The sequence below is a fragment of the Capra hircus genome, chromosome 24, assembly GCF_001704415.2.
Source record: "Capra hircus breed San Clemente chromosome 24, ASM170441v1, whole genome shotgun sequence".
Taxonomy (NCBI): Eukaryota; Metazoa; Chordata; class Mammalia; order Artiodactyla; family Bovidae; genus Capra; species Capra hircus.
This window is the reverse complement of record NC_030831.1, coordinates 382323-409463: the sequence shown is the minus strand read 5'-3', so window position 1 is coordinate 409463 and position 27141 is coordinate 382323. Positions and strand designations below refer to the sequence as shown.

The window sequence follows — 27141 nt, the reverse complement described above, 5'->3', positions numbered from 1 at the left end:
GAGTGCGTGCGCGCGCCCGGGCCGGGCGGGGGCGTGGACTCCACCCACTCAGGTACTGGGGGCTGAAGGTGGGGTTAGCGTCATGAGCGTCTTAGAGGCGGCGGCTGCTTCAGACCTACTGTGTCTCCAGTGAGTCGGCGTTCGAGTTTCCTCGGTGCGACTGGGACCCGGGAGTGAACGAAGAGGATAACCTCTCTGAAGAAGGGCTCGTCGCCGTTCACTCCCACACAGAGCCCCCTAATTATTTTGGAGGCCCTGCTTTCCAGACGCAAGCACAGTTGCTTTACTTGTGAAAAGCGGTTCATTAACAGAAGAGTACTGGTAAGACGCAAATGCCCCCCAAATAAGTTATTGAAATTAGTATTTCTAAACATTTTTTGTTGTTCAGTTGCTCAGTCGTGTCCGACTCTTTGCGACCCCATGAACCGCAGTATGCCAGGCCTCCCTGTCCATCACCAACTCCCGGAGTCCACCCAAACCCATGACTATTGTGTCGGTGATGCCATCCAACCATCTCATCCTCTGTCTTCCCCTTCTCCTGCCCTCAATCTTTCCCAGCATCAGGGTCTTTTCAAATGAGTCAGCTCTCCGCATCAGGTGGCCAAAGTATTGGAGTTTCAGCTTCAGCATCAGTCCTTCCAATGAACACCCAGGACTGATCTCCTTTAGGATGGACTGGTTGGAACTCCTTGCAGTCCAAGGGACTCTCAAGAGTCTTCTCCAACGCCACAGTTCAAAAGCATCAATTCTTCTCTTTCTTTACAGCCCAACTCTCACATCCATACATGACTAATGGAAAAACTGTAGCCTTGACTAGACAGACCTTTGTTGGCAAAGTAATGTCTCTGCTTTTTAATATGCTGTCTAGGTTGGTCATATTGTTATCGTAAAATTTAAATAATATCAGTTCAGTTCAGTCGCTCAGTCGTGTCCGACTCTTTGCGACCCCATGAATCACAGCACGCTGGGCCTCCCTGTCCATCACCATCTCCTGGAGTTCACCCAGACTCACATCCATCGAGTCCGTGATGCCATCCAGCCATCTCATCCTCTGTCGTCCCCTTTTCCTCCTGCCCCCAGTGCTTCCCAGCATCAGAGTCTTTTCCAATAAGTCAACTTTTCGCACGAGGTGGCCAAAGTACTGGAGTTTCAGCTTTAGCATCAGTCCTTCCAAAGAACACCCAGGGCTGATCTCCTTTAGAATGGACTGGTTAGATCTCCTTGCAGTCCAAGGGACTCTCAAGAGTCTTCTCCAACACCACAGTTCAAAAGCATCAATTCTTTGGCGCTCAGCTTTCTTCACAGGCCAACTCTCTCATCCATACATGACCACAGGAAAAACCATAGCCTTGACTAGACGGACCTTAGTTGGCAAAGTAATGTCTCTGCTTTTCAATATGTTGTCTAGGTTGGTCATAACTTTTCTTCCAAGGAGTAGGCATCTTTTAATTTCGTGGCTGCAATCATAAATGTTACCATTTTAGCTATATAGTTCAGTGGCATTTAGTATGTTCATATCATTGTGCAACATTACACTCCAGATACTTATTTCGTTTAAAAGCTTGTTGAGATATTATTCACATACCATTTGTGGCTCAGTGGGTAAAGAATCTGCCTGCAGTGTGGGAGCCCTGGGTAGGGAAGATCCCCTGGAGAAGGCAAAGGCTACCCACTCCAGTATTATGGCCGAGAGGATTCCATGGCCTATACATGGGTCGCATAAGAGTCAGACATGAATGAGCGACTTTCACTATGTGGTACTACTACCATCAAGTGATGCACCCTTTTAAAATAAGATGGTTTTTCACAGAGTTATGGAACTCTGCAATCCAATTATGGGTGGGCATGGCAGTCCACTCCAGTATTCTTGCCTGGAGGATCCCCATGGACAGAGGAGCCTGGTGGCCTGTGGTCTATGGGGCCTCAAAGAGTGAAACACTTCTGAGAGACTAAGCATAGCAGACACAGCAGTTAGTCCCACATCCTTCTCATCCCTTTGGCTTTTGGCAACTTCTAATCTATCCTAGGGCCTTCCCTGCTGGTGCTGCTGCTGCTAAGTCACTTCAGTCTTGTCTGACTCTGTGCGACCTCATAGACGGCAGCCCACCAGGCTCCCTGTTCTTGGGATTCTCCAGGCAAGAACACTGGAGTGGGTTTCCATTTCCTTCTCCAATGCATGAAGGTAAAAAGTGAAAGTGAAGTCGCATGGACTGCAGCCTACCAGGCTCCTCCGTCCATAGGATTTTCCAGGCAAGAGTACTGGAGTGGGGTGCCATTGCCTCCCCGGTGGTGCTAGTGGTAAAGAACCCGCCTACCAATGCAGAAGACAAAAGACAGTTGTGTTCCATGCCTGGGTGGGGAAGATCCCCTGGAGGAGGGCATGGCAACCCACTCCAGTGTTCTTGCCTGGAGAATCCCATGGACAGAGGAGCCTGGCAGGCTGCAGTCCGTAGGGTTGCACAGAGTCAGACATGACTGAAGCGACTTAGCATGCATGCAGGCAACCTATCCTAGATGTTTTGTGTAAATGGAAACATAAATATGTAGTCTTTTGACTTCCTTCACGTAGCATAGTGTTCTCAAGGTTAACCCACATTGTATAAACGTAATAGCAGGCGTCAGCACAGTTGACCCTTGAACAACACGGATTTGAACTTACACATGTACTGTGTGCACTGCATGGTCTGCAGCTGGGTAAATTGGGGAACTAGGGATATAAGGGGCCACCTATACAGCTATGCAAGGATTTTTGACTTCACAGAGGGTCATCATTGAAGGATCAACTGTACTTAGTCCCTTTTTGTTGTTTGTTGTTTAGATATACTGCATTTTATCTGTCCTTCAATTAATTGACATTAGAGTTGTTTACACTTTTTGGCTGTTATGAGTAATACTGCTATGAACACCTGTGTACAAATTTTTGTATGAATTTAAGTCTTCATTTTTCTTGGTTATATACAGGTGGGGTAGCTGAATCATATTATAATTACATATGTTTTGAGAAATTGCCAACTGTTTTCAGACGTGGCTATACCATTTTACATTTCCAACAGCGACATGATGGTATTGGATTTCTCCATGTCTTTGTCTACTCTTGTTATTTGTGTGTTTTTGTTGCTGTTTTTTTGGAATGATATCCTGCTAGTTGTGACGTTTTATTACATCACAACTTTCCCTAATGGTTAGTGATATAGAGCATCTTTTAATATACTTGTTGGCCATTTGGAGAAATGTCTGTTTATCTCCCTTGGTCACTAAAACTGGATTAGTTGTCTTTTTATTATTGAGTCACAGGAGTTCTTTATACATTCTGGATAGAAATCTTTCATTAGATATATGATATGAAGATATTACCTCCCATTTTGTAGATTGAATTTTCACTTTTTATTGGTATTGTTTGCAGCACAAAACTTTAAAATTCTGAAGGAGTCCAGTGTACCATTTTTCACTCTGTTGCTTGTACTTTGAGTGTCATATCTAAGAAACCGTTGCCTAAGTCAAGACCAGGAATATTTACTCCTCTTTCTCCAAAAGTTTTACAGTTTTAACTCTTCTTTTTAGGTCTGTGGTCATTTGGAATAAGTTTTTGAGTATGGTGTTAGGTAGGTGTCCAAATCCACTCTTTTGATTTTTTGTTTTGTTTTTGCCATTCCGTGTGGCTTGTGGGCTCTTAGTTCACCAACTAGGCATTGACAGCTCTGTTCTTTTGTATGTGGATATCCAGGTGTCACAGAACCATCTCTTGGAAAGATTTTTTTTTCACCATCAAGTTGCCTCGACACTCTTGTTGAAAATCAGTTGACTTTAAATATAAGGATTTATTTCTGTAGTCTCAAGTTTATTCCAGTGATGTGTATGTCTAGCCTTATGTCGTACCACACTGTCTTGATTAGCATAGCTCTGTAATAAGCTGTGGAATCAGGAAGTGTTAGTCCTATTCTGTTCCTTGTTAAGATTGGCTTGGCCATTCTGGGTCCCTTGCATTTCCATATAATCTTTAGGATTAGTTGCCAATTTCTGAAAAAAAAAAAAAAAGAAAGAAAGAAACAAACACACCCCTGGGATTTTGATAGGAATTTTGTTGAATGTGTACACCAATTTAGGGAATATTGCCATCTTAATAGTATTAAGCCTTCCAATCCGTGATTATGGGATATCTTTCCATTTATTTAGGCCTTCTTTAATTTCTATGATTTTTATAGTTCAGTTCAGTCGCTCAGTCGTGTCCAACTCTTTGCGACCCCATGAATCACAGCACGCCAGGCCTCCCTGTCCATCACCATCTCCCGAAGTTCACTCAGACTCACATCCATCGAGTCCATGATGCCATCCAGCCATCTCATCCTCAGTCGTCCCCTTCTCCTCCTGCCCCGAGTCCCTCCCAGTGTCAGAGTCTTTTCCAATGAGTCCGCTCTTCGCATGAGGTGGCCAAAGTACTGTAGCTTCAGCTTCAGCTTTAGCATCATTCCTTGCAAAGAAATCCCAGGGCTGATCTCCTTCAGAATGGACTGGTTGGATCTCCTTGTAGTCCAAGTGACTCTCAAGAGTCTTCTCCAACACCACAGTTCAAAAGCATCAGTTCTTCGGTGCTCAGCCTTCTTCACAGTCCAACTCTCACATCCATACATGACCACAGGAAAACCCATAGCCCTGACTAGATGGACCTTAGTCGGCAAAGTAATGTCTCTGCTTTTGAATATACTATCTAGGTTAGTCATAACTTTTCTTCCAAGGAGTAAGTGTCTTTTAGTTTCATGGCTGCAGTCACCGTCTGCAGTGATTTTGGAGCCCCCCAAAAATAAAGTCTGACACTGTTTCCACTGTTTCCCCATCTCTTTCCCATGAAGTGATGGGACCGGATGCCATGATCTTCGTTTTCTGAATATTGAGCTTTAAGCCAATTTTTTTGCTCTCGTCTTTCACACTCATCAAGAGGCTTTTTAGTTCTTCACTTTCTGCCATAAGGGTGGTGTCCTCTGCATATCTGAGGTTATTGATATTTCTCCCGGCAGTCTTGATTCCAGCTTGTGTTTCTTCCAGTCCAGCATTTCTCATGATGTACTCTGCATAGAAGTTAAATAAGCAGGGTGACAATATACAGCCTTGACGTACTCCTTTTCCTATTTGGAACCAATCTGTTGTTCCATGTCCAGTTCTAACTGTTGCTTCCTGACCTGCATACAGATTTCTCAAGAGGCAGGTCAGGTGGTCTGGTATTCCCATCTCTTTCAGAATTTTCCACAGCTTATTGTGATCCACACAGTCAAAGGCTTTGGCATAGTCAGTAAAGCAGAAATAGATGTTTTTATGGAACTCTCTTGCTTTTTCCATGATCCAACGGATGTTGGCAATTTGATCTCTGGTTCCTCTGCCTTTTCTAAAACCAGCTTGAACATCAGGGAGTTCACGGTTCACGTATTGCTGAAGCCTGGCTTGGAGAATTTTGAGCATTACTTTACTAGTATGTGAGATGAGTGCAATTGTGCTGTAGTTTGAGCATTCTTTGGCATTGCCTTTCTTTGGAATTGGAATGAAAACTGACCTTTTCCTTTCTGTGTCCACTGCTGAGTTTTCCAAATTTGCTGGCGTATTGAGTGAGGCACTTTCACAGCATCATCTTTCAGGATTTGAAATATCTCAACTGGAATTCCATCACCTCCACTAGCTTTGTTCGTAGTGATGCTTTCTAAGGCCCACTTGACTTCACATTCCAAGATGTCTGGCTTTAGATTAGTGATCACATCATCATGATTATCTGGGTCGTGAAGATCTTTTTTGTACCGTTTTTCTGTGTATTCTTGCCACCTCTTCTTAATATCTTCTGCTTCTGTTAGGTCCAGACCATTTCTGTCCTTTACCGAGCCCATCTTTGCATGAAATGTTCCCTTGGTATCTCTAATTTTCTTGAAGAGATCTCTAGTCTTTCCCATTCTGTTCTTTTCCTCTATTTCTTTGCATTGATCACTCAAGAAGGCTTTTTTTTTTTTTTATCTCTTCTTGCTATCCTTTGAACTCTGCATTGAGATGCTTTTATCTTTCCTTTTCTCCTTTGCTTTCGCCTCTCCTCTTTTCATAGCTATTTGTAAGTCCTCCCCAGACAGCCGTTTTGCTTTTTTACATTTCTTTTCCATGGTGATGGTCTTGATCCCTGTCTCCTATAAAATGTCACGAACCTCATTCCATAGTTCATCAGGCACTCTATCTATCAGATCTAGGCCCTTAAATCTATTTCTCACTTCCACTGTATAATCATAAGGGATTTGATTTAGGTCATACCTGAATGGTCTAGCGGTTTTCCCTACTTTTTTCAATTTGAGTCTGAATTTGGTAGTAAGGAGTTCATGATCTGAGCCACAGTCAGCTCCTGGTCTTGTTTTTGTTGACTGTATAGAGCTTCTCCATCTTTGGCTGCAAAGAATATAATCAGTCTGATTTCGGTGTTGATCATCTGGTGATGTGCATGTGTAGAGTCTTCTCTTGTGTTGTTGGAAGAGCGTGTTTGCTATGACCAGTGCATTTTCTTGGCAAAACTCTATTAGTCTTTGCCCTGCTTCATTCTGCACTCCAAGGCCAAATTTGCCTGTTACTCCAGGTGTTTCTTGACTTCCTACTTTTGCATTCCAGTCCCCTATAATGAAAAGGACATCGTTTTTGGGTGTTCGTTCTAAAAGGTCTTGTAGGTCTTCATAAAACCGTTCAACTTCAGCTTCTTCAGCGTTACTGGTTGGGGCATAGACTTGGATAACTGTCGTATTGAATGGTTTGCCTTGGAGACGAACAGAGATCATTCTGTTGTTTTTGAGATTGCGTCCAAGTACTGCATTTCGGACTCTTTTGTTGACCATGATGGCTGCTCCATTTCTTCTGAGGGATTCCTGCCCACAGTAGTAGGTATAATGGTCGTCTTGCACTCTTTATTAATTTTGTTCCTAAATATTTTATTCCTTTTGATGCTCTTTAAATGGAATTATTATTTTAAATATTTTCAGATTGTTCATAATCAATGTAGAGAAATAGATTTTCTCATTTGGTTTTATTTGTTATTCCAGTGTTATTGAGCTGTTACTGACATACAGCATTCTATGAGTTTAAAGTGTACAGCATAATGATTTGACTTGTGTCCATCGTGAAATGATTACTATAGTAAGGTTAGTGAGCATCCATTATCTTATATAGATAAAAAAGAAAAGAAAGAAAAAATATTTTTCCCCTAATGAGGCCTCTTAGTATTTACACTGTTAACAACCTTCATATACAATTTAAGGCTTGGTTTATTATATTAATCATGTTGTACATCTGTAGTAGTTTTCCATCTTTTTAAATGTAACTTTATTTATTTATTTGGCTGTGCTGGATCTTTGTTGCTGCATAGGCTTTTCTTTAGTTCTGGCAAGCAGGGGCCACTCTAGTTATGGTGTGTGGGCTTCGCATTGCAGCAGCTTCCCCTGTTCCAGAGCAAAGGCTCTGGAGCGTTTGGGCTTCAGTAGTCACAGCTCCAGGACTCCAGAACATAGGTTCAGTGGTTTGGGGTGCAGTGGGCGTGGCTCCAGGACTCCAGAACACAAGCTCAGTAGTTGTGGCACATGGGCTTAGTTGTCCCAGGCATGACGGATCTTCCTGGACCAGGGAACGAACTTGTGTCTCCAGCATTGGCAGGTGGATTCTTTACCACTGAGCCACCAGGGAAGCCTCACTTACTTCAGTTCAGTTCAGTTCAGTCATTCAGTTTTGTCCTACTCTTTGCAACCCCATGTACTGCAGCACGCCTGGCCTCCCTGTCCATTACCAACTCCCAGAGTTTACTCAAACTCAGATCTGTTGAATTGGTGATGCCATCCAACCATCTCATCCTCCGGCGTCCCCTTCTCCAGCCTTCAATATTTCCCAAGATCAGGGTCTTTTCCAATGAGTCAGTTATTTGTATCAAGTGGCCAAACTATTGGAGCTTCAGCTTCCGCATCAGTCCTTCCAATGAATATCCCAGACTGGTTGGATCTCCTTGCAGTCCAAGGGACTCTCAAGAGTCTCCTCCAACACCACAGTTCAAAAGCATCAATTCTTCGGTGCTCAGCAAAGCTCAGCCCACATACTTAAAACAGAAAATTTGTACCTTTAGACCACCTTCTTATAGTTCTCCTTCTCTCAACCCCCCACCTCTAGTAAGCACAAATCTTCTCTTTTTCTATAAATTTTTTGTTTGTTTTTTGAAACATAATTGACCTACAACACTCTGTTGGTTCCTGGTGCACAACATAGTGATCTGATATTTCTATACATTACAAGACAGAATTGATTTTTGTGTAGTGATCTTGTACTCTTTGGGCTGCCCAGGTGGTGCTTGTGGTAAAGTACCTGCCTACCGATGCAGGAGACATGAGAGATGTGGATTCGATCCTTGGGTCGGGCAGATCCCCTGGAGGAGGGCATGGCCACCCACTCCAGGATTCTTGTCTTGAGAATCCCATGGACAGAGAAGCTTGGTGGGCTACAGTCCATAGAGTTGCAAAGAGTCAGAGATGTCTGAAGTGACTTAACACTTACACTCTGCAACCTTGATAAATCATTTATTATTTTGAATGGTTTTTTTAGTGGATTCCTTGAGATATTCTGCATATAAGATCATGTCATCTGCAAATAGGGACAGTTTAGTTCTTCTCTTCCAATCTAGATGCTTCTTATTTCTTCCTTGTCTAACTGCCCTGGCTAAAACATCTAGTACAGTGTTAAATAGAGGTGGCAGGAGCAGACATTTTGTCTTGTTCCTTATCCTAGGAGGTAAGCATTCCGACTTTCACTATTCAATATCATGTTTGCTGTGGGTTTTTCACAGATATCCTTTATGAGGTTAAGGAAATTCATTTCTATTCCTACTTTGTTGAGTGGTGGTTTATTTTTTAATATTTATTTATTTTGGCTGCAGTGCATCATTGCCATGCCATGCACAGGCTTTCTGTAGTTGTGGTGCCTAGGCTTCTAGTTGTTATGGCTTCTCTTGTTGTGGAGCATGGACTCTAGGGTTCGCAGGCTTCAGTAGTTATAGCACATGGGCCCTGTTGCCCTGTGGCAGGTGGGATCTTCCCAGAGCAGGGCTCTAACTGGTGTCCCATGCATTACAAGGCAAATTCTTAACCACAGGACCAGCAGGGAAGCCCTGTTTGTTTTAATCATGAAATACTGTTTGGTTTTGCCAAATGCTTTTTCTGTTGAGATGATCATATGAGTTTTGTACTTTATTCTGTTAATATGGTGTACTACACTGATTTTTGTATGTTAAACCAGTCTTACCTGCCTCTTGAGAAATCTGTATGCAGGTCAAGAAGCAACAGTTAGAACTGGACATCGAACAACAGACTGGTTCCAAATCAGGAAAGGAGTACGTCAAGGCTGTATATTGTCACCCTGCTTATTTAACTTATATGCAGAGTACATCATGTGCTATGCTGGGCTAGATGAACCACAAGGTGGAATCAAGATTGCTGGGAGAAATATCAATAACCTCAGATATGCAGATGACACCACCCTTATGGCAGAAAGTGAAGAAGAACTAAAGAGGCTCTTGGTAAAAGTGAAAGAAGAGACTGAAAAAGTTGGCTAAAAACTCAACATTCAGAAAAGTAAGATCATGGCATCCAGTCCCATCACTTCATGGCAAATAGATTGGAAAACAATGGAAACAGTGACAGATGTTTCTTTTTTCAGCTCTAGTATGGTCAGTATGGTCAGCTGCAGATGGTACTGCAGCCATGAAATTAAGAGATGCTTGCTCCTTGAAGAAAAGCTATCACAGACCTAGACAGCATATTAAAAAGCAGAGACATTACTTTGCTGACAAAGGTCCATCTAGTCAAAGCTATGGTTTTTCCAGTAGTCACATATGGATGTGAGAGTTGCACTGTAAAGAAAGCTGAGTGCCGAAGAATTGATGCTTTTGACCTGTGGTGTTGGAGGAGACTCTTGAGATTCCCTTGGACTGCAAGGAGATCCAACCAGTCCATCCTAAAGGAAATCAGTCCTGAGTATTCACTAGAAGGACTGATGCTGAAGCTGAAACTCCAATACTTTGGCCATCTGATGTGAAGAACTGACTCATTGAAAAAGACCCCAACGCTGGAAATATTGAAGGCTGGAGGAGAAGGGGATGATAGAGGATGAGGTTGGATGGCATCACTGACTCAATGGACATGAGTTTGAGCAAGCTCTGGGAGTTGGTGATGGACAGGGAGGCCTGGGAGTTGTGCTGCAGTCCTTGGGGTCGCAAAGAGTCAGACATGACTGAGCAACTGAACTGAAACCAATCTTGCATTCCTAGGATAAATCTTATTTAAGTACTAGTATTAGTCTCTCAGTCAGGCTCCTCTGTCTATAGGATTGCTTAACCTATATGCTGAGCACATCATGAGAAATGCCTGGGCTGGATGAGTTACAAGCTGGAATCAAGATAAGCAGGAGAAACATCAACAACCTCAGATATGCAGATGATGCCACTCTAATGGCAGAAAGCAAAGAGGAACTAAAGAGCTTCTTGATGAAGGTGAAGGAGGAGAGTGAAAGAGCCGGCTTAAGACTGAAAAAACTAAACTAAAAAAAGCTAAACTAAGCTAGACTAAAAAAGCTGGCTTAGTTAAAAAAACTAAGATCATGGCATCTGGCCCCATTACTGCATGGCAAATAGGGGGGAAAAGGTGGAAGCAGCGACAGATTTCCTCTTCTTGGGCTCCAAAATCACTGTGGATGCTGACTGAAGCCATCAAATCAGAAGACAGTTGCTTCTTGGCAGGAAAGCAATGACAAAGCTAGACAGTGTGTTGAAGAGCAGAGACACTACTCTGCTGGCAAAGGTCCATATAGTCAAGGCTATGGTCTTCCCATGGTCACATATGGTTGTGAGACCTGGACTGTAAAGAAAGCAGAAGACCAAAGAATTGATGCCTTTGAACTATGGTGCTTGAGAAGATTCCTGAAAGTTCCTTGGACAGCATGGAGATCAAACCAGGCAATCTTAAGAGAGACAAACCCTGAATATTCACTGGAAGGACTGATGCTGAAGCTGAAGCTCCAGTATTCTGGTCACCTGATATGAACAGAAAACTATTGGAAAAGTCCCTGATGCTGGGAAAGATTGAGGGCAGAAGAAGAGGGCGTCAGAGAATGAGATTGCTGGATGGCATCACCAGTGCAGTGAACATCAACTTGGGCAAACTCTGGGAGATGGTGAGGGACAGGGAGGCCTGCATCTGCAGGGGTCATGAAGGGTCAGACATGACTGGGCGACTGAACAACAACTCAGTCGTGTCCAGCTCTTTGTGACGCATGTACTGTAGCCCGCCAGGCTCCTCTGTCCTTGGGATTTCCCAGGCAAGAATACTGGACTGGGTTGCCATTTCCTTCTCCAGGGGATCTTTCCAACCCAGGGATTGAACACAGGCAGATTCTTTACCTTCTGAGCCACCAGGGAAGCTAAGTCCTATTTGGTCTCAGTAGTTTTTCAAAATATGTTGCTGAATTAGGTTTGCTGGTATTTTATTGAAATTTTTGTGTCTATAACTCACAAAGGATATTGGTCTGTAGTTTTCTTGCAGTATCTTTGTCTGATTTTGGTATAGGGGCCTCATGGAATGAGTTGATAAGTCACTAGTCCAGCCAAGAAAAATTGATTATTTGATCAAAGCTCTCCATTTCTCCTTTCATTTCCTCTAAAAGTATCTGATCATTAAGAAGATGGGAATAAATAGGCTAAATCGTCTCTGAGTTAATCAGATGTCTTGAATTACATTTTATCTTTAGAAACTGAATTATTCATTTTAAAAATGACTAAACATAAGCATTAAAAAATGCAGTCTGGAATTCTCAAGTAAGGGCAAGACAGATGTTTAGTGGGAGAAGATGTTCCTATGTCTCCTAATTGGGAAAGGATACTCATGGCCAAACAGAGCCCTCATTCCTGTGGAGCAACTGTCTTGAGTTGAAAAGAAGGCAATTTGACAGAACTAATTGTTACTAATAAAAAATTATTGAAGAGCCTTATTACTCTTCTAGAAGGATTTGCATTTTTAAAAGAAGAAATGTTTTAAATCAAATGTAAGACTGTTAAAGTGAGACTTTCTCTCAAATTTCAGAGGCCCCAAGTTGAAGATAAATGTACACTAGACTAATAACAAGAATAAATAACAGCTAAGGTAGGAAACTTCTTAGAACTGTCTGAAACTGAAAGAGGAGAGGAGAGTTTTAGTGGAGCAGAATAGAGTGGAGACTGAAAGAGGATGTTGTGTTTTACTGTTCCATCTCAAGGTCCTAAAAAGGCTCTTGAGAGAGCATTGCCTTGCAAAATGGGCTTATTCCGGAATAGCAAAAACTGCGATTTAAAACAGGCAATCAATGGCAAAAGAAAGACAAGTCCAGAGAACAAAGGAGAAGAATCCCTCTTATAGAGGAGAAGGGAGAGATGAAGGTGAAGGAGGAGAGTGAAGAAGCTGGCTTAATATTCAGAACATTCAAGAAACAGATCATGGCATTCAGTCCCGTCACTTCATGGCAAATAGATGGGGAAACAATGGAAACTATGACAGACTATTTCCTTGGGCTCCAAAATCACTGCGGACAGCGACTGCAGCCATGAAATTAAAAGACACTTGCTCCTTGGAAGAAAAGCTATGACAAACCTGCTGCTGCTGCTGCTAAGTCGCTTCAGTCATGTCTGACTCTGTGCGACCCCATAGACGGCAGCCCACCAGGCTCCCCCATCCCTGGGATGCTCCAGGCAAGAACACTGGAGTGGGCTGCCATTTCCTTCTCCAATGCATGAAAGTGAAAAGTGAAAGTGAAGTCGCTCAGTCATATCTGACCCTCAGCGACCCCATGGACTGCAGCCTTCCAGGCTCCTCCGTCCATGGGATGTTCCAGGCAAGAGTAGTGGAGTGGGGTGCCATTGCCTTCTCCGATGACAAACCTAGGCAGCGTTATTAAAAAGCAGAGATGTTACTTTGCTGACAAGGTCCCTATAGTCAAAGATATGGTTTTTCCAGTAGTCATGTACGGATGTGAAAGTTAAGACCATAAAGAAGGCTGAGCGCTGAAGAATTGATGCTTTTGAACTGTGGTGTTGGAGAAGACTCTTGAGAGTCCCTTGGACTGCAAGGAGATCAAATTCTAAAGGAAATCAACTCTGAATATTCATTGGAAGGACTGATGCTGAAGCTCCTATACTTTGACCACCTGATGAGAAGAGCAGACTCATTGGAAAAGACTCTTTTGCTGGGAAAGATGGAAGGCTGGAGGAGAAGGGGAGGACAGAGGTCAAGATGGTTGGATGGCATCACTGACTCAATAGACATGAGTTTGAGCAAACCCTGGGAGATGGTGTAGGATGGTGCAGCCTGACATGCTGCAGTCCATGGGGTCGCAGAGTCAAACACGACTGAGTGACTGAACAACAAAAGGGGAGCTGGGCGTGGCTTCTTGTAATAAAGAGTCCATTGGAGGGAACCTGGAGTTGGAAGTGTAGCGGCTTCCCATTAGCTGGGTTGCTTCCAGACTGGGAGGACGGTTTCCTCTCTTGTAGGCAGTGAGGCTGCGCCCTTCTTCCTGCTGGGTCTCTAATCAAGGGACAGTGGTGCCCAGAACTATCCCTTCTGGCCTCCCAACTCTAAAGTGAGGTTTCTCTGTGTTGATTTTCACACTTCTCACGCTGAGACTGGCCTGCAACCTCCTGTACGGACAGCCCCACACTCTACCATCTAGACTCTGCTCCTGCAGGAGGCTGCACCAAAGCCGTCCATCTAGGCGCCATTTGCCCTTCAAGCGGCTTCTCCTTGTGCCTAGAGTTCTCGGCCTCTGGACCTAATGCTGGAAGTGCAGGCGCGGCCTAGTTGGATGGGGCGGGGCTCGCAGAGGAGGCCCAGCTGGGTGTGGGCTTTGGGGCGGAGCTGGGCTTGGCTCCGGAGGGGAGGGGCGGGGCTCCGCACGACCTGAGTTCACTGTCCAGGTTTTGCCTGGGAGATTGGGTTGGCTGGAGCGTCCCTTAAATCTGGAGTCTTTTTAGAAGGTAAATGTACCCCTAGAATGTTGCGGTGTGGGGGGAGACTGGATCGAGCTCTGCCGCGTAGACATGACTGACCTTGGACTTCACATGGGGCAGGTGGGCAGCATTAGCCTCCTAAGACCCTTCTGGGCCCCCAGGGCACAATCCTGAAGAATTTAACAAGGAAACTCTATTGTTGTTATTTCTACCTCCCTTGTTCCAGAGAAGACTAAAGGTGGCTTCAGAGATTCTCAAGGTCATTTTGAACAGGTACGTACTTTTTTTTTCTAAACTCTAGGCAGTGGCAGATTAAGCTTTAAATGAGTAAGATTCAGGTACCCACATAAGGTTTTACAGTTTGTTCCCTACATTAGTCAAATTTTAATTTTTTAATCTTGCCTTTCTTTTCTCTGATATTTAGCAAGCCCTGACAAACCATTTGTTAGGAGGGAAGCAACTGTTTTTTGCTGAGACACATTGTGACAGTGTTGGTTTTAAGTTACATTTGTTGATAACCTGGTGATCGGAGAAACCGCACACCAAGGGTGTCAACAGTGCAGTTTTCATTAAGTCGGAAATGGCAAACACACCTTCAAGGGTATGCCGTTTGGTATATCTTAATCTTCAGGTCCCTTTATCTAGTCATGTGTGAATAGATCATTTGCAGCAAATCCAGAATATCAGCATAAGGATGATTTTAAAAAGCAGAGGGGCTAAACATGGCATCTCCTACTCTTCGTTACAGATTTTTTTTTTCTAGTCTGTTTTTCTGAGCCTCTTTAGAGCAGAATCAGGGATCTGTAGAGGACAGAGAACAAACAATTGTGATTTTATCCCCAGGGAGAGGGCAGAGAGCTGCTCCATAGGTGAGACTGTGGTAGCCACACGTTCCCAGAAACAAACTCTCTCAGGAGGACGATGCAGATAGTGGAGTGCAGTTTATTACACTGGCAGGCCCAAGGCAGAGGTCTCCTCTTAACCAACGACCCTGACCAGTTTTTGTGAAAACCTTATATACCCTAAGTGTACTTGATCAAACCCACTTCCCCAAATTCCTTGAAACTAGTCTGGACAAGATAAAAGAGATATGTGATCAAAGTTAACCCATGATTCATGTGTCATAAGCCTAGATAGTTAAACATAGGCCTTTCAATAGGCGTACGGTCATATCCTGGTAAACATAATGGAATTTACGACTTTGTTCTGTTACAGAGATAATTAGCATATTCTTTTAGGCGAGGGAGAGTCCAAGTCCAAGTCCTGAGGCTCTTTTATCTGAGGGGATCTGGTTTTCCGTTGGTATGCCATTTCTATAGACACCGGGCACAAAGTTCAGAGTCCATTGGGAGGGTGATCATGTATGTAGCCTAATGTTCGTAGTGTGGCCTTAGATGGAGTCCAGCTCTGTCTGTTTCTTCCTTCAAGATGAGGATAGACTTTGAAAGGGACTAGAGAGAGGATCAGAGGACAGAGTGGCAGGGAGAGAAGATACAAGTCAGTGGGCGCCAACTTGAAGCAAGTCTTGGCATGTTGGGGATGTGAGGATGATGGGAGGGTATTGGACTCGTCTCTCAAATACCGCGAGGAAGCTTTGTGAGGAAATAGAGTTTTAAGAAAATTTTAAAAAATTTTACTGTGCTATATGAATTCAGTCTCTCTTTGGTGTAAGTTTGTTTCTAGACACTTAGCTAGATGTCTACATTGTTCTTCAGATTTGGACATTAGCAACCTCCTTCACTGAAGGCTTGCCCTCAGTCCTGCAAACTCTGAATGCTCTCTTTCATTATCTGGGCCATGATGCAAGGCTGTGTATTCCCCTCACTCTGCATTGGAGGAGAGCAAGTTCCAGAGAGAATCACAGTCAGGCAGAGTGGCCTGAACCAGTGCCTGTGGTCCTGATTTTTTGTCTTCCTTCCTGCCCTCACCCCATCTTTGTTTCTTTCTCTCTGTTCCCAAAACTAAAAATACTTCTTTGGTTGCAGTTGGTTTTTATTTTCATTTTTGCTTTTAAGTTAGAAAGATCTCTCTTACTCCCCTCCCCCTTACCTGGCCCCACCATTGCCCCTTCTGTGAACTGAAGTCACTCTCACTTGGGTCACCTGGTGCTCCCTGCCCCGTCGTGCTCTGGGCTCAGAGTCCAGCTGGGCAGCCACGGTCACTGGTCAGGGATCTACATGCCTTTCTTTGCACCTCCCTCATGAGTGCCATGCACATGTCCGTCTTAGTTTTCCTTGAAAGAAGAGGTTGGAAGTTAATTCTACTTTATTTTTCTTTCTGGGTCGCAATTTTAAAGAGGCTTTAAAAGAAGGAAATCCTGGGTTTAGAGCCTTGGGTCTGTGGAAGGCAATTTCAGCAAAGTTAATACAAAGTCTTTTATTTTTTAATTGAGCAATCATTTTGCAAGGAGAAAATAACTAATTTTAAATCTGTGTTAGCAGTTCAAATTAAACAGTGCAAGGAGCATGCACATAGCAGTTAGAAAATATACATATCTGAACTATCACTCTCTTAACTAAAAACAAAGCTGTAAAATTTTTTTTTCCCAAATTTCACCCATGGGTTTATCTTTCGACTTGGACAAAATGTGGGTGCCTAACAATACACCTTCTTTGTGGTGCATTCCTTTGTTATCAGAATGTCCTAACCAACCATCATGTCAATACTGGGCATCCAAGGACGTCTGCTAGAGGCAAGTCCACTTACCTCTCTCTGTGCAGAAACTAGCAGAGGAGAATGAGATGTGATCTCAGGGCGCAGCTGTAAAACACGCCTGTAAATATCATGTCAGTTTCACCAAGAACCCAGGAAGCCTGAGAGACCTTCAATCAGCTGCAGAGCGCTGCTGGAGCCAAAGTTCTCTCTTTGAACCCTGCCCTCTCCTCTGAGCACCAGGGTCAGCAGCAGGTGGGACCCGTGCTCCCTTCTAGGAAAGCAGTTAATGGGGATCCCACTTCCTGTCTCATGCTCCTTGGCCAGTTCCTGTGAGTGGAGATGGTTAGAGGCTGGTGCTGGTGAAAGGAGTTATGGAGCAAGGGACAGAGCCCAGGGACGGGGTGAGCTCTTGAATCTGCCCAACGCTTCCACCCCCCACTACCGCCATCTCTCCCCGCTTAACTCTCACCTCCTCTTCACCTTTGGAGAGGGCGCGAGTCACGTGCATGGTCTTGGATCTTCACTGTGTGCACCCACTGACAGTGATGGCGTGATGGATGTGTGTCACTGCTCCATAACCAACTGGGAGCCGGCAATAATTGAACCTGCTCTCTGTAAAACTAAAGTCTTATCCTGAATGAGACTCTTTTAATCTTTTGCTCAAAGTCCAAGAAGTAACACAAGTTTTTTTTTAGCCAATTATGCTCTGAACTTTGAACACATATTAAACATTTTTAGCCAAGTCTGTGACCTGAAGATAAAATGCACTCATTAGCCTCAACTCTTGAAAGCAGCTGGTTTTCTTTTTGGAAGAAAGCTATAAAATGTTAAAAAAAAAAATCTTATTTTAAATTAGGAACAAGGAACATAAAACATCATTTAATTCATTTGACAGACAATAACAAATATCTTTTACTTTCACAATAAAAAAAATCAGTTAGTTACTGCAGCTGCTACGGCCAAAGGGCAGAAATAAAGAACCATGTCCAAAAGGAGGAACGTGGGCCTGATGGGGTGTTGGTACCTTCAGAGTCCTGGTCTGTTGTGATTCAGACTTTACAGGAATTCATCCAGGAAATAATTCCAGTCTTAGAGTTCAGAAAATCTAAAGAATAGTAGAAGAGCATACAGGTTGTTCTCTTGAAAAAACTCTTCTCTGACAGTAGAAATTGTATCTGTCTTTCTGCAGGCCATGGGCAATCAGGACCTCCCTGGAGTTCTGGTGTCTGATCTTGAAGGACCACATGGTATATGTGAAGATCATGTTGAAGACCTGAAGAGACACTTTAATCTCATTACCATGCAAGACTTTTTGGAAAGTAAAGCACAGCTGGGTCCCAAGATCCAAGCTGTGTACATCTGGGGTGGAAGGCCAGCCGTCAGCCAGGAGCTCCTGCACAGCCTGCCCTCCTTGAAGATCGTGGCCAGCGCAGGGGCAGGGCTGGACCACCTGGACCTGGGGCTCGTGGCCAGCTTTGGTGTGAAGGTGGCCAACACACCACATGCTGTCTCTAGCCCCACAGCAGACCTGGGGATGGCCTTGCTGCTTGCCGCAGCTCGGAGAGTCGTGGAAGGTAAACAGCCAGGAGATGTTGGTTTTCCAGGTTAGATGACAGATGTTTAATATCACACCTGGTAAAGCCCTGGTCTCTTCACACTGTCCACGACTTGTGGCCCTGGGGTGGGAGCCAGTCTTGGTTGCTACAGCCTAGTGAGGGCCGGGCTCAGCACGTGCACACGTGCAGTCCACGTGGTCTGTCTGAACACTGTCTTTTCCTCCACCACATCCTACTCACTGTGCCATGGGGGTACCTGTACATGTGAGATAATTTCAGCACCACTATGGAAACGTCCTGGGGTGGTAGTCAGCCTGCTACCCTGGGGTGAAGGCCCACACATGAGTAGGTGAGACCCCACCTCTTCACACACTGGACGTCACTGGGAGTGTTCTAGGAAGGACAGCTCAGCCATTCAGCACTTGGCCGTCATCCTGGTGGAGCTCTGAGATGAAGGGGCTTGAGGAGAGGAGGCAAGAACCAGGCTGGTTCTCTTCTGATTGCTGGTTCACATGTGCACACTCACATACATATACGCACTTGCATATGCACATAAGCCATATATAAACACATATGCAGTCACATACACATACATGTAGTCACAAACGTACAGACACACACACCAGAACCAACAAATTTTAACCACAAATCCTCCCTTAATGTGAAAGAAGTTGCTCGTTTAAAGCATCATGCCAGGAGGCTTGGGTTTGTGATGTGGAAACTGCTGTCCGATCCATCCTTCTTCCTGCAGAAACATTTTGCTGTTGTATAGATGTGCCTGAGCACCCAGGGTCCACCTCGGGCTTCCTTCAACCTCATCTCAGTCAGGAGATCCCGGGAGGGTTGTGGGGATTCTGTGTGTGGTGCTGTCCACATTGCCCACGCTGCACCTTGTTTATTTTAGGTCATCAGTTGGCTGTTTCACCACATACAGAGAACTTTCCTACAGACTATATGGGTCAACAAGTGACAGGGGCCACTCTGGGAATTATCGGCATGGGCAATATTGGCTATAAGATTGCTCAAAGGGCCAGAGCATTTGAAATGAAGATTGTCTATCACAATAGGAAACGCAGGTAAAATTCAGAAAATGGACTTGAAATTAATTGAGCAGAACTTACATCATCACTGCCTTCAGTATGGCTTCGATATATTATTTCTCCACTTTTTATTCGATTCCCTTATTCTGTCTCCAAAAAGCAGGGTCGATGATCAAAGAATGGATTGTAGCATTTTTATGATTCCCTAAAAATGTGGCAGGTAAGCTTCTCTTCATGGAAGAGATTTCACCTGAGGAAAGAGATTTTGGTTCACCTACAGTTACATGCTTTTTAAATTTGTAAACTGATTCTTTCTGACCATGAGAGATGCTGCCCACACTTTAATACACATAACACAAGGGCACAGGGTTTCCCCCAGCAGCGCCTGGTCTGCAGCCGTCTTCCTCGTACTCCATGAGCGGCATCTGGCCGGGCGCCCGTCTTTTGATTCCGTCTGAGACCTGCCTGTTTGCTCTCGCTTCACTGATGGCTCCTGCCTGCGCCCCGGCTTTTCTCGCCTGCATTCCACTCCCCCAAGGGGCTGCGCTCTCTGTCCTTGAACGTCAGCCCATTTGCAGACCAGCCGGAGGAGGGTGCTGTTCAGAGCCTTTCAGTGGCTTCTGTTCCCTGGAATAGCTTTCTACTCACAGAGGCAGGGTGAGCTGGGAGGCCTTACATCAGGACCACCGTCTTCAGTCGATGTGGACACAGTGGACAGTGGTGAGGCTTCAGTAGCTGTCACGGCTCCCAGTGTGGTGAGGGCTGATGCAGAGGCCAGGGCTCTTCGGGGACAGGCATGTGATATGAGCAGGGCCTTCACAGTGGCTGCGCATGCTGGCCGTTCCTTTCCTCCAGGTGCTCCCCTGGCCAAGATGTGTAGAAAGAATCCATATAGTTTTGTATTGCATATTTGTAGGACAGGATTGGCTACCAAGAACGCTGAGACCTCCTGGAGCTTGGCGTTTCTGTTGAGTAATCATCTGCCTGGGGTGGGCAGAGCAGCTAGGATTGAACCCCAAACAGCACAAAAGCTGCCTGCACCAGAACCTTGGGTCCTTGCTCTCTGTTGAACACATGGCACTCCTGACCCTCTCCCTTTTTTTTTTTTTTCTGGAGTTTCTGACGTGTTTGCCCATATCCAGCAGTCTCATGTCACTGAAAGCGTGTCTGACACCATTGGCTGTACCAGCCTCTGGGGGCTCAGAGCTGAGTGAGAGAAAGCTCCTGTCCACAAGAGGCTTGCAGTCTGGTGTGAAATGCCATAGACACAGGGCTCAGAGCACCCAGAGGCACAGGTTTCCATGGGTAAGCCCTGAGCTCAGGGTCCAGCCACCTCTGAACCCACATGGAGTCTGGCCCCATGGGGGACATACTGAATCTGCAGCCCTCTCAGAAACTCCTTCCTGGGGCAAACGGATGAATTTCTAAGCAGAGAACATGGTCTTCTCCCTTGTTCCCTTCATAGAAAATTGGAGGAGGAAGAAGCTGTTGGGGCCACTTACTGTGAGAGGCTGGATGACCTCCTTCAGTGGTCGGACTTTGTGATGTTGGCTGTGAGCCTGACGCCACACACTCAGGGCCTGATCGGGAAGCGGGAGCTGAGGTTGATGAAGCCCACTGCCATCCTCATCAACATCGGCAGAGGTACCCACTCCAGCTGTATGTGGGCCGGAGGGCTGTGCAGGAGGACCCCCAGCCCTGGCCACTCTCTCAATATTTCCAGTCAACCTTTTCCCTCAATGGTCTGAAAAATCCACTAGACTTGTGGGTGGTGCGTTAAAGGGATTATACTTTAGAGATATTTCTGATTTTTATCTTCACATCATTTTGAGCCTCAAATTAGTAACATAAAGAATGAGAATGCTGAACCTCTGTGGGAGTTTCATATCCCAGTGTGGGCATCTCCTTGGGAGGGCCATCACAATTTGACTTTCCACATGTTATCAAGCAAAAATTATGGGGATAAATTTTCTGAGCCTGTTTGGTTATTTGACATTTGCATAGAGCTTTGTGTGTCTGTGTACAGGAAGCCATAGGTCCTGTGTTGTAACTAAGTTCTCTGGAGCATTTATCAAGGAGAAAACTGGGTCCTCAATGCTGGGGACATGAGCACATGTGAGGATTGGTGCTGGCATCACACTTCCCGGTGACTTGCCTTTGGGGTTGGGGGCCAGAGGACGTGTGAGACTTGGCACTACCAGAAGCTACCTGGATCTCTCACCCGTAAAACCCAGATAATAGTGCTTACCGTGAAATCCCACAGGGCCAAGCTAGTGCGCTTGAAGGTCTCGAAAATTCATACCCTGTCGACAAGCAGGAAGGACCAGTGCATTATGTTCTTTTGGTGATGTCAGAGGTTGGAGACAAAGATTCTAGAAAAGCAAACACCCCAGGCAGGGCTTGGAGCTAGGTGTCTCCAGCAGCAGCACGCGCAGGCTGGGTGCTGTGTCTTGACCAGTGGGGCAGCCCAGCCCACCAGTGGGAAGGGGACTTCTCTGCTTGAGGGAAAGGGCCTCCTCAGCTGCTGTTCAAGCAGGCCCTGCTATTTCACGTTTGAAATGCAGTTATGGTTCATGTTTGTGCCTGCTTGGTTTTTTAGCATGTATATAAAACTATTATCCGGGGGCTGTTTCCTGGAATCCTCTGGTGGTTGGGAGGTGGTGTGGTGCAGCGGCAGGGCCCAGGCTCAGGGCCAGACAGACCTGGGCTCAGACCTGGGTGGGCGTGTTAGAAGCATATGACTTCGGCTGAGTATGTCACCTGTGAAATGAGTATTGTCTTCTGCTGGGTAGGCAGAGTCAGTGAGACAGCGTCTGTGAAGGGCTTAGTGCACTGCCTGGCACATGGCAGGCTCTCAGCGTCTGAGAACAGACTGGCAGAATGAAGTTCACGTGCTTTTTGTCAAACTTCCTACAAGATCAAGGTGTGTCTCAGGGTGACTAGAGAGCACTGCCTAACTTGGGCCTACAGAGGAGGGGTCTCGTCCACCCAGGTCTGCTAGTTGATCAAGACGCCCTGGTGGAAGCCCTTCAGACCGGGCTCATTAAGGCGGCAGCGCTGGATGTGACATACCCAGAGCCCCTGCCCAGGTAAGGAAGCCAGACTGGATCTACGGTTCTCCCCCTCTGGGTGGGAGGTGCCTCAGACAGCTGCTGCTTCTGGCTTCTGCAGCCACGTTGAGCTGCCTTTTGCAATCACGTAGGTTCTTGGCCTTGGAACATGCCCCTGGTGACCCGTCCATTTCTGCAGTGGGTCAGGCCTCTGCCTCAGCGCCTCCACAGACAGGGCACTTAGGGTACTGGGGGCCCAGACCTCATGGATGGAGAGTGCACAGAATAGTCTTTCTCAGGTTGAGCCAAATAGTCCTTCCTTTACCCATTGATCCTGGTTTGCCCTCTGGAGCATCAGAGGCTAACTTTGATTATTCTTCTCTTTACAAACCTTCAGATAACCACCACATTTCACCACAGTCTTTTTTTTTTCTTTTGAGGCTAAATATCTTCATATCCTTTACTTGTAGTCTAAGTGATGTCCTTTCCAGACACGTTGTCCTTATTATTGCCTCCCAGTCCTTTGAAAATACGCTGCTGAAGACTGCACACAGTATTCATGTTGTGGTCTGACCACTGCAGAGAAGTTACACAGAGGCTGTGTTAGCAGCATGTTTCCTCACAGCCTCACTACACCTTAACTCATTAAGTTTTTTAGTTAAAGTTGAAATTGTTATTTTCTCAAGTTTTTCTTTGAATGTGGAATTTTACATTTATTTGCATTGAATTTCATTTGCTTGTATGTTTTGACCGTGTGATCCAGCCTAGTGGGACTGGCATCTTGATTATCTTATTTATTTTGAATCTTGATGCTGTCATTTGTTAAACCAGCTATTCCTAACTTTGATTTCCATCCAGTAAGCAAATTGCTGTCAGATGAATGTTTTGACCAAATTTGATATCTAAGTTTATCAAGATTAACCTTAGAAATTAGACATTTCTGAGAAAAACAATAATTTATTGAGAATAGTTTCTCAAAATGTGGTCTGGAGACCACTCTAAAGGGTCTATGAAGTCAAAACTATTTTTCTTTTTAAAGGTTTAATTGGCTTCATTAATAATTCATAATCAGCATCCTGTCTAGAAAGAGACATCAGAACTGTTTTCTGTTTCCACATCAGAACTGTTTTTCTGATTCATAAGCAGTTGTTCATTTCCACTCATGTTTTCTCACAAGAGCACATCAGGGTTTCCTCAGAATGTGTGATGACATCATCACTCAGTTAATGATGTGTATTACACTGTTTTCAGTTTTAATTTCTAATACAATAAATGTTGATAGACATAATCCTCATAAACACATGTTCTTTGGGGTTCTCAATTTTTAAGAGTATAAAGGCCAAGTAAGCAAGCCACTCAGTTCAGTCACTCAGTCATGTCTGACTCTTTGCAACCCCCATTGACTGCAGCACCCCAAGCTTCCCTGTCCACCACCAGCTACTCGAGCTTACTGAAACATCAAGTTGGTGATGCCATCCAACCATCTCATCCTCTGTTGTCTCCTTCTCCTCCCACCTTCAGTCTTTCCCAGCATCAGGGTCTTTTCCAGTGAGTCAGTTCTTCGCATCAGGTGGCCAAAGTATTGGAGTTTCAGCTTCATCATCAGTCCTTCCAGTGAATATTCAGGACTGTTTTCCTTTAGGATTGACTGGTTTAATCTCCTTGCAGTCCAAAGGACTCTCAAGAGTCTTCCCCAACACCATAGTTCAAAAGCATCAATTCTTTGGCACTTAGCTTTCTTTATGGTCCAGCTCTCACATCCATACACGACTACTAGAAAAATAAGAGCTTTGACTAGACGGACCTTTGTCGGCAAAGTAATGTCTCTGCTTTTGAACATGCTGTCTAGGTTAGTCATACCTTTTCTTCCAAGGAGCAAGAGTCTTTTAATTTCATGGCTGCAGTCACCATCTGCAGTGATTTTGGAGCGCAAGAAAATAAAGTCTGCCACTGTTTCCATTGTTTCCCCACCTGTTTGCCATGAAGTGATAGGACTGGATGTCATGAGCTTAGTTTTTTGAATGTTGAGCTTTAAGCCAACTTTTTCACTCTTCTCTTTCACTTTCATCAAGAGGCTCTTTAGAAAAGAGCTGCTAATCTAGAACAAAAAATAATTTCAATACAAATAAAGAAGCATGAGTATTTTAGACAGTGGCCAACTTAGTCAAAACTGAGACATCATGCAATCACCCCTGTTGACTAACCTGCTAAAAAGAGCTTTTTCTCACAAGTCACAGGGCAAATACCAGTGTTATATCCCAAAGCTTAGTTTATCCTAATAGGTGATGTATTCCCAGTGTCCCATGTGAAATCATTTTTGTTAAAGCTCTTTTGCCAAGATATTTATCAGATATGTTTGAGTTTTCATCTTTGTTTTTCAGGGAGACATTCTGATGCTGCTCACTGTGGAAAAAAAAAAGTAGGAAATCTGAGGTTATTTAGTCATACTACATAAGTATTCTTTATTTTACAAAAGGATTCACTACAAATTATTTTAAGTTTCATTTGCCAGTAGGGCTGGGGTCCCCAAGACTACGTTCAGTTTTAATGATTGGCTGGAAAGACCTGCAGAACGCAGAAAAGCTTTTATACTCACAGTTAACAGTTTATTACAGTGCAAAGACATACGTTTAAAATCAGCAAAGGCAGAAAACTTCTAGAGTGGAGTCCAGGAGACCCAGGCCTATCTTCCCAGCAGGGTTGTGTGGACAGTGCTTATACCTCCAGCAGTGATGCAGACAACACACATTAAGTATTTCCATCCAGGGAAGCTCACTGAGCCTTGTATCTGGGCTCATTCATGTAGGCATGGAGTACCCACTTGTTTGACTGACTTCTTAGACTCCAGCTCCTACAGAGGTCAAACTGATACAGACTGGCCAAGAGTTCTAGGCAAACAAAAACAGCATTCACCGCAAATTAAACCACTAGCAACAACTCTCTGACTTTGTCCAAGATCCCAAGTATCAGATACTCTTACCAGGCAGTAGGCTGAAGGGCTCATAGGTTATCTCCCAGAGGCCAGTCAAAGGCCAGCCTTGTCTTTGGAATGTGCAGGATTCAAGAACTCCAAACCTGCCTACTGAATCAGTTCTTAATCACACAGGCCACTCCTGTGGCCCTTCAGTTCAGTTCAGTCACTCAGTCGTGTCTGACTCTTTGAGACCCCATGGACAGCAAGGCCCTTGGCCTAGGCTGTCTCACACCAAAATTATACTTATTTGAGTATTTACATATGACAGGTTCAGCAATAGTATTGATATGACTATGCCTAACATTTGAAGGAGTTACTGTGGGGCAGGGATAAGATTTCAAGAAACAACTAATCCATTGTATTTTTGTAATTTTTGATTACTTGTTGCCCTGAACCTCTTCATCTACCACTATTTGTATGTTATGATGAACTCATGTAGCACTATTTAGTATATAAAATTAGGTGATATTTAGTGAAATCCAGTAATTTCTCAGGCCAGTCATTTCCCATTGATCATCAATGTCAGTATTATCATCTGACTTACTTTCATGAGGCAGTTAAATCTTGCCAACAGTGCCAGCGTTACAGCATATTGCTATACATTCATGGTACAATGCAGTTTAATTACATAAGTCAATAGCAATTGCAGAGGTATTTGCTATGCCTTCTCAACACCAATATCTCTTGCCTATACATTCAGATATTCTTATGGGCAGGTGTTGGGTTCCAAATCAGTTGGGACAGAGTATCACCCTGTCTCACACCCTTGTACCTAGACTGTTTTCCATTGTGTGCTGTTATACAGTAGGGCCCACCTGCTTCATAGGGGTTAGACAAGTGTTTCAGAACAGTCCTATCCCTGCTAACTGTACCACAATGACTTACTTCAATCAGTCCTGGAGGTGAGGATGGTTGGACTGCACTGGCATAAATTACAGGTGCCTGTAGAGAACTTCCATAGGGTTGGGGGTCCTTAAGTTCCCAAGGGTGTGCCCCTTGAGCCTCAGTAGCTATTGGGCCGGGGGTGGGGGGCGTGTGGGGGGGGTGGAATCACTGCCGCGTGGCTACTTTGGCCTCTGTCTGTTTTAAAATAAAGAGGCTCTGTTGGTGACAGCACTTTTCCAATCCTGAGTTCTAATATTATCCATCATTATGCTTGAGTCTGCCTGACCCACTTCACTAAAACCTTATCTTTCCAGGCTGTCTCCCATTCTTTGCCTTCTTCCTGGAAGAGAGCTCCTTCTAACCTGCTAATCCTAGTTAAGAAATCTTTTCCCTCTGAATGCCATTCCCATTAAAGGTGCACTCATCTTGTCCCATCATGCCTGAATCAGCATCTGTCTCCCCAAGGCTCTTTCTTATCTTGCGGGTCACTATCATTTAATCCATCACGCATGTTCAGCAATTGTGAACTAATGGTGTGGGTGCAGTTAGGATATGTTATTTTACATCCAGAAATGTTGGGTCACCCAAACCAGGAATAGATGAGGAGTGATCATCTAGAGTACATCTAGGTATCATCTCAGTACACCATGAGGCCTCCCGAAGCCTTCTTCATCTCAGAGTGGGGATGTGAAGCCAGAATATGAAGTTAAACCAAATGACAGTTTTCCTCCATTAATCTGTATTTCAGAGATCATCCTTTATTGAAGTTGAAGAACGTCACTCTGACACCTCACATTGGAAGTGCAACTCATCAAGCAAGACGACAGATAATGGAAAATTTGGTTGAAAGCATCCTGGCTTCTCTCAGTGGCCTTCCTATTCCTAACGAAGTGCTGCTTAAATGATTTATGTGAGTTAAGAGTTCAGTGGGATGGAAACAGCAGATTAAATGGGAAAGAAACACTTT

At 44.5% G+C, this 27141-nt stretch overlaps 1 protein-coding gene across 3 annotated transcripts; it reads left to right on the top strand.

Annotated features, from left to right (window-relative positions):
- LOC102184018 (probable 2-ketogluconate reductase) lies at window positions 17-27141 on the top strand. 3 transcript variants are annotated; one of them, XM_013974213.2, is made up of 7 exons: window positions 18-321; window positions 14241-14287; window positions 17859-18243; window positions 19130-19301; window positions 20731-20909; window positions 22258-22354; window positions 26923-27134. In XM_013974213.2, exons 3-7 carry the CDS (start codon window positions 17862-17864, stop codon window positions 27077-27079), a joined length of 987 nt encoding a protein of 328 aa, XP_013829667.2. In that variant the 5' UTR covers window positions 18-321; window positions 14241-14287; window positions 17859-17861; the 3' UTR covers window positions 27080-27134. The 3 variants fall into 3 exon arrangements, with proteins under 3 accessions (XP_013829668.2, XP_013829667.2, XP_005696997.2); XM_005696940.3 differs by lacking the exon at window positions 18-321 and adding an exon at window positions 13953-14041 and having other exon boundaries at window positions 26923-27141; XM_013974214.2 differs by lacking the exon at window positions 14241-14287 and having other exon boundaries at window positions 17-321.

Excerpts from the sequence above, each read along its gene's own strand:
- LOC102184018 (XM_005696940.3), top strand. The coding sequence starts at position 17,862 with ATGGGCAATCAGGACCTCCCTGGAGTTCTGGTGTCTGATCTTGAAGGA. Across the intron at positions 18,244-19,129 it reads AGCTCGGAGAGTCGTGGAAG|GTCATCAGTTGGCTGTTTCA; the intron begins GTAAACAGCCAG and ends TGTTTATTTTAG. Across the intron at positions 20,910-22,257 it reads CCTCATCAACATCGGCAGAG|GTCTGCTAGTTGATCAAGAC; the intron begins GTACCCACTCCA and ends TCGTCCACCCAG.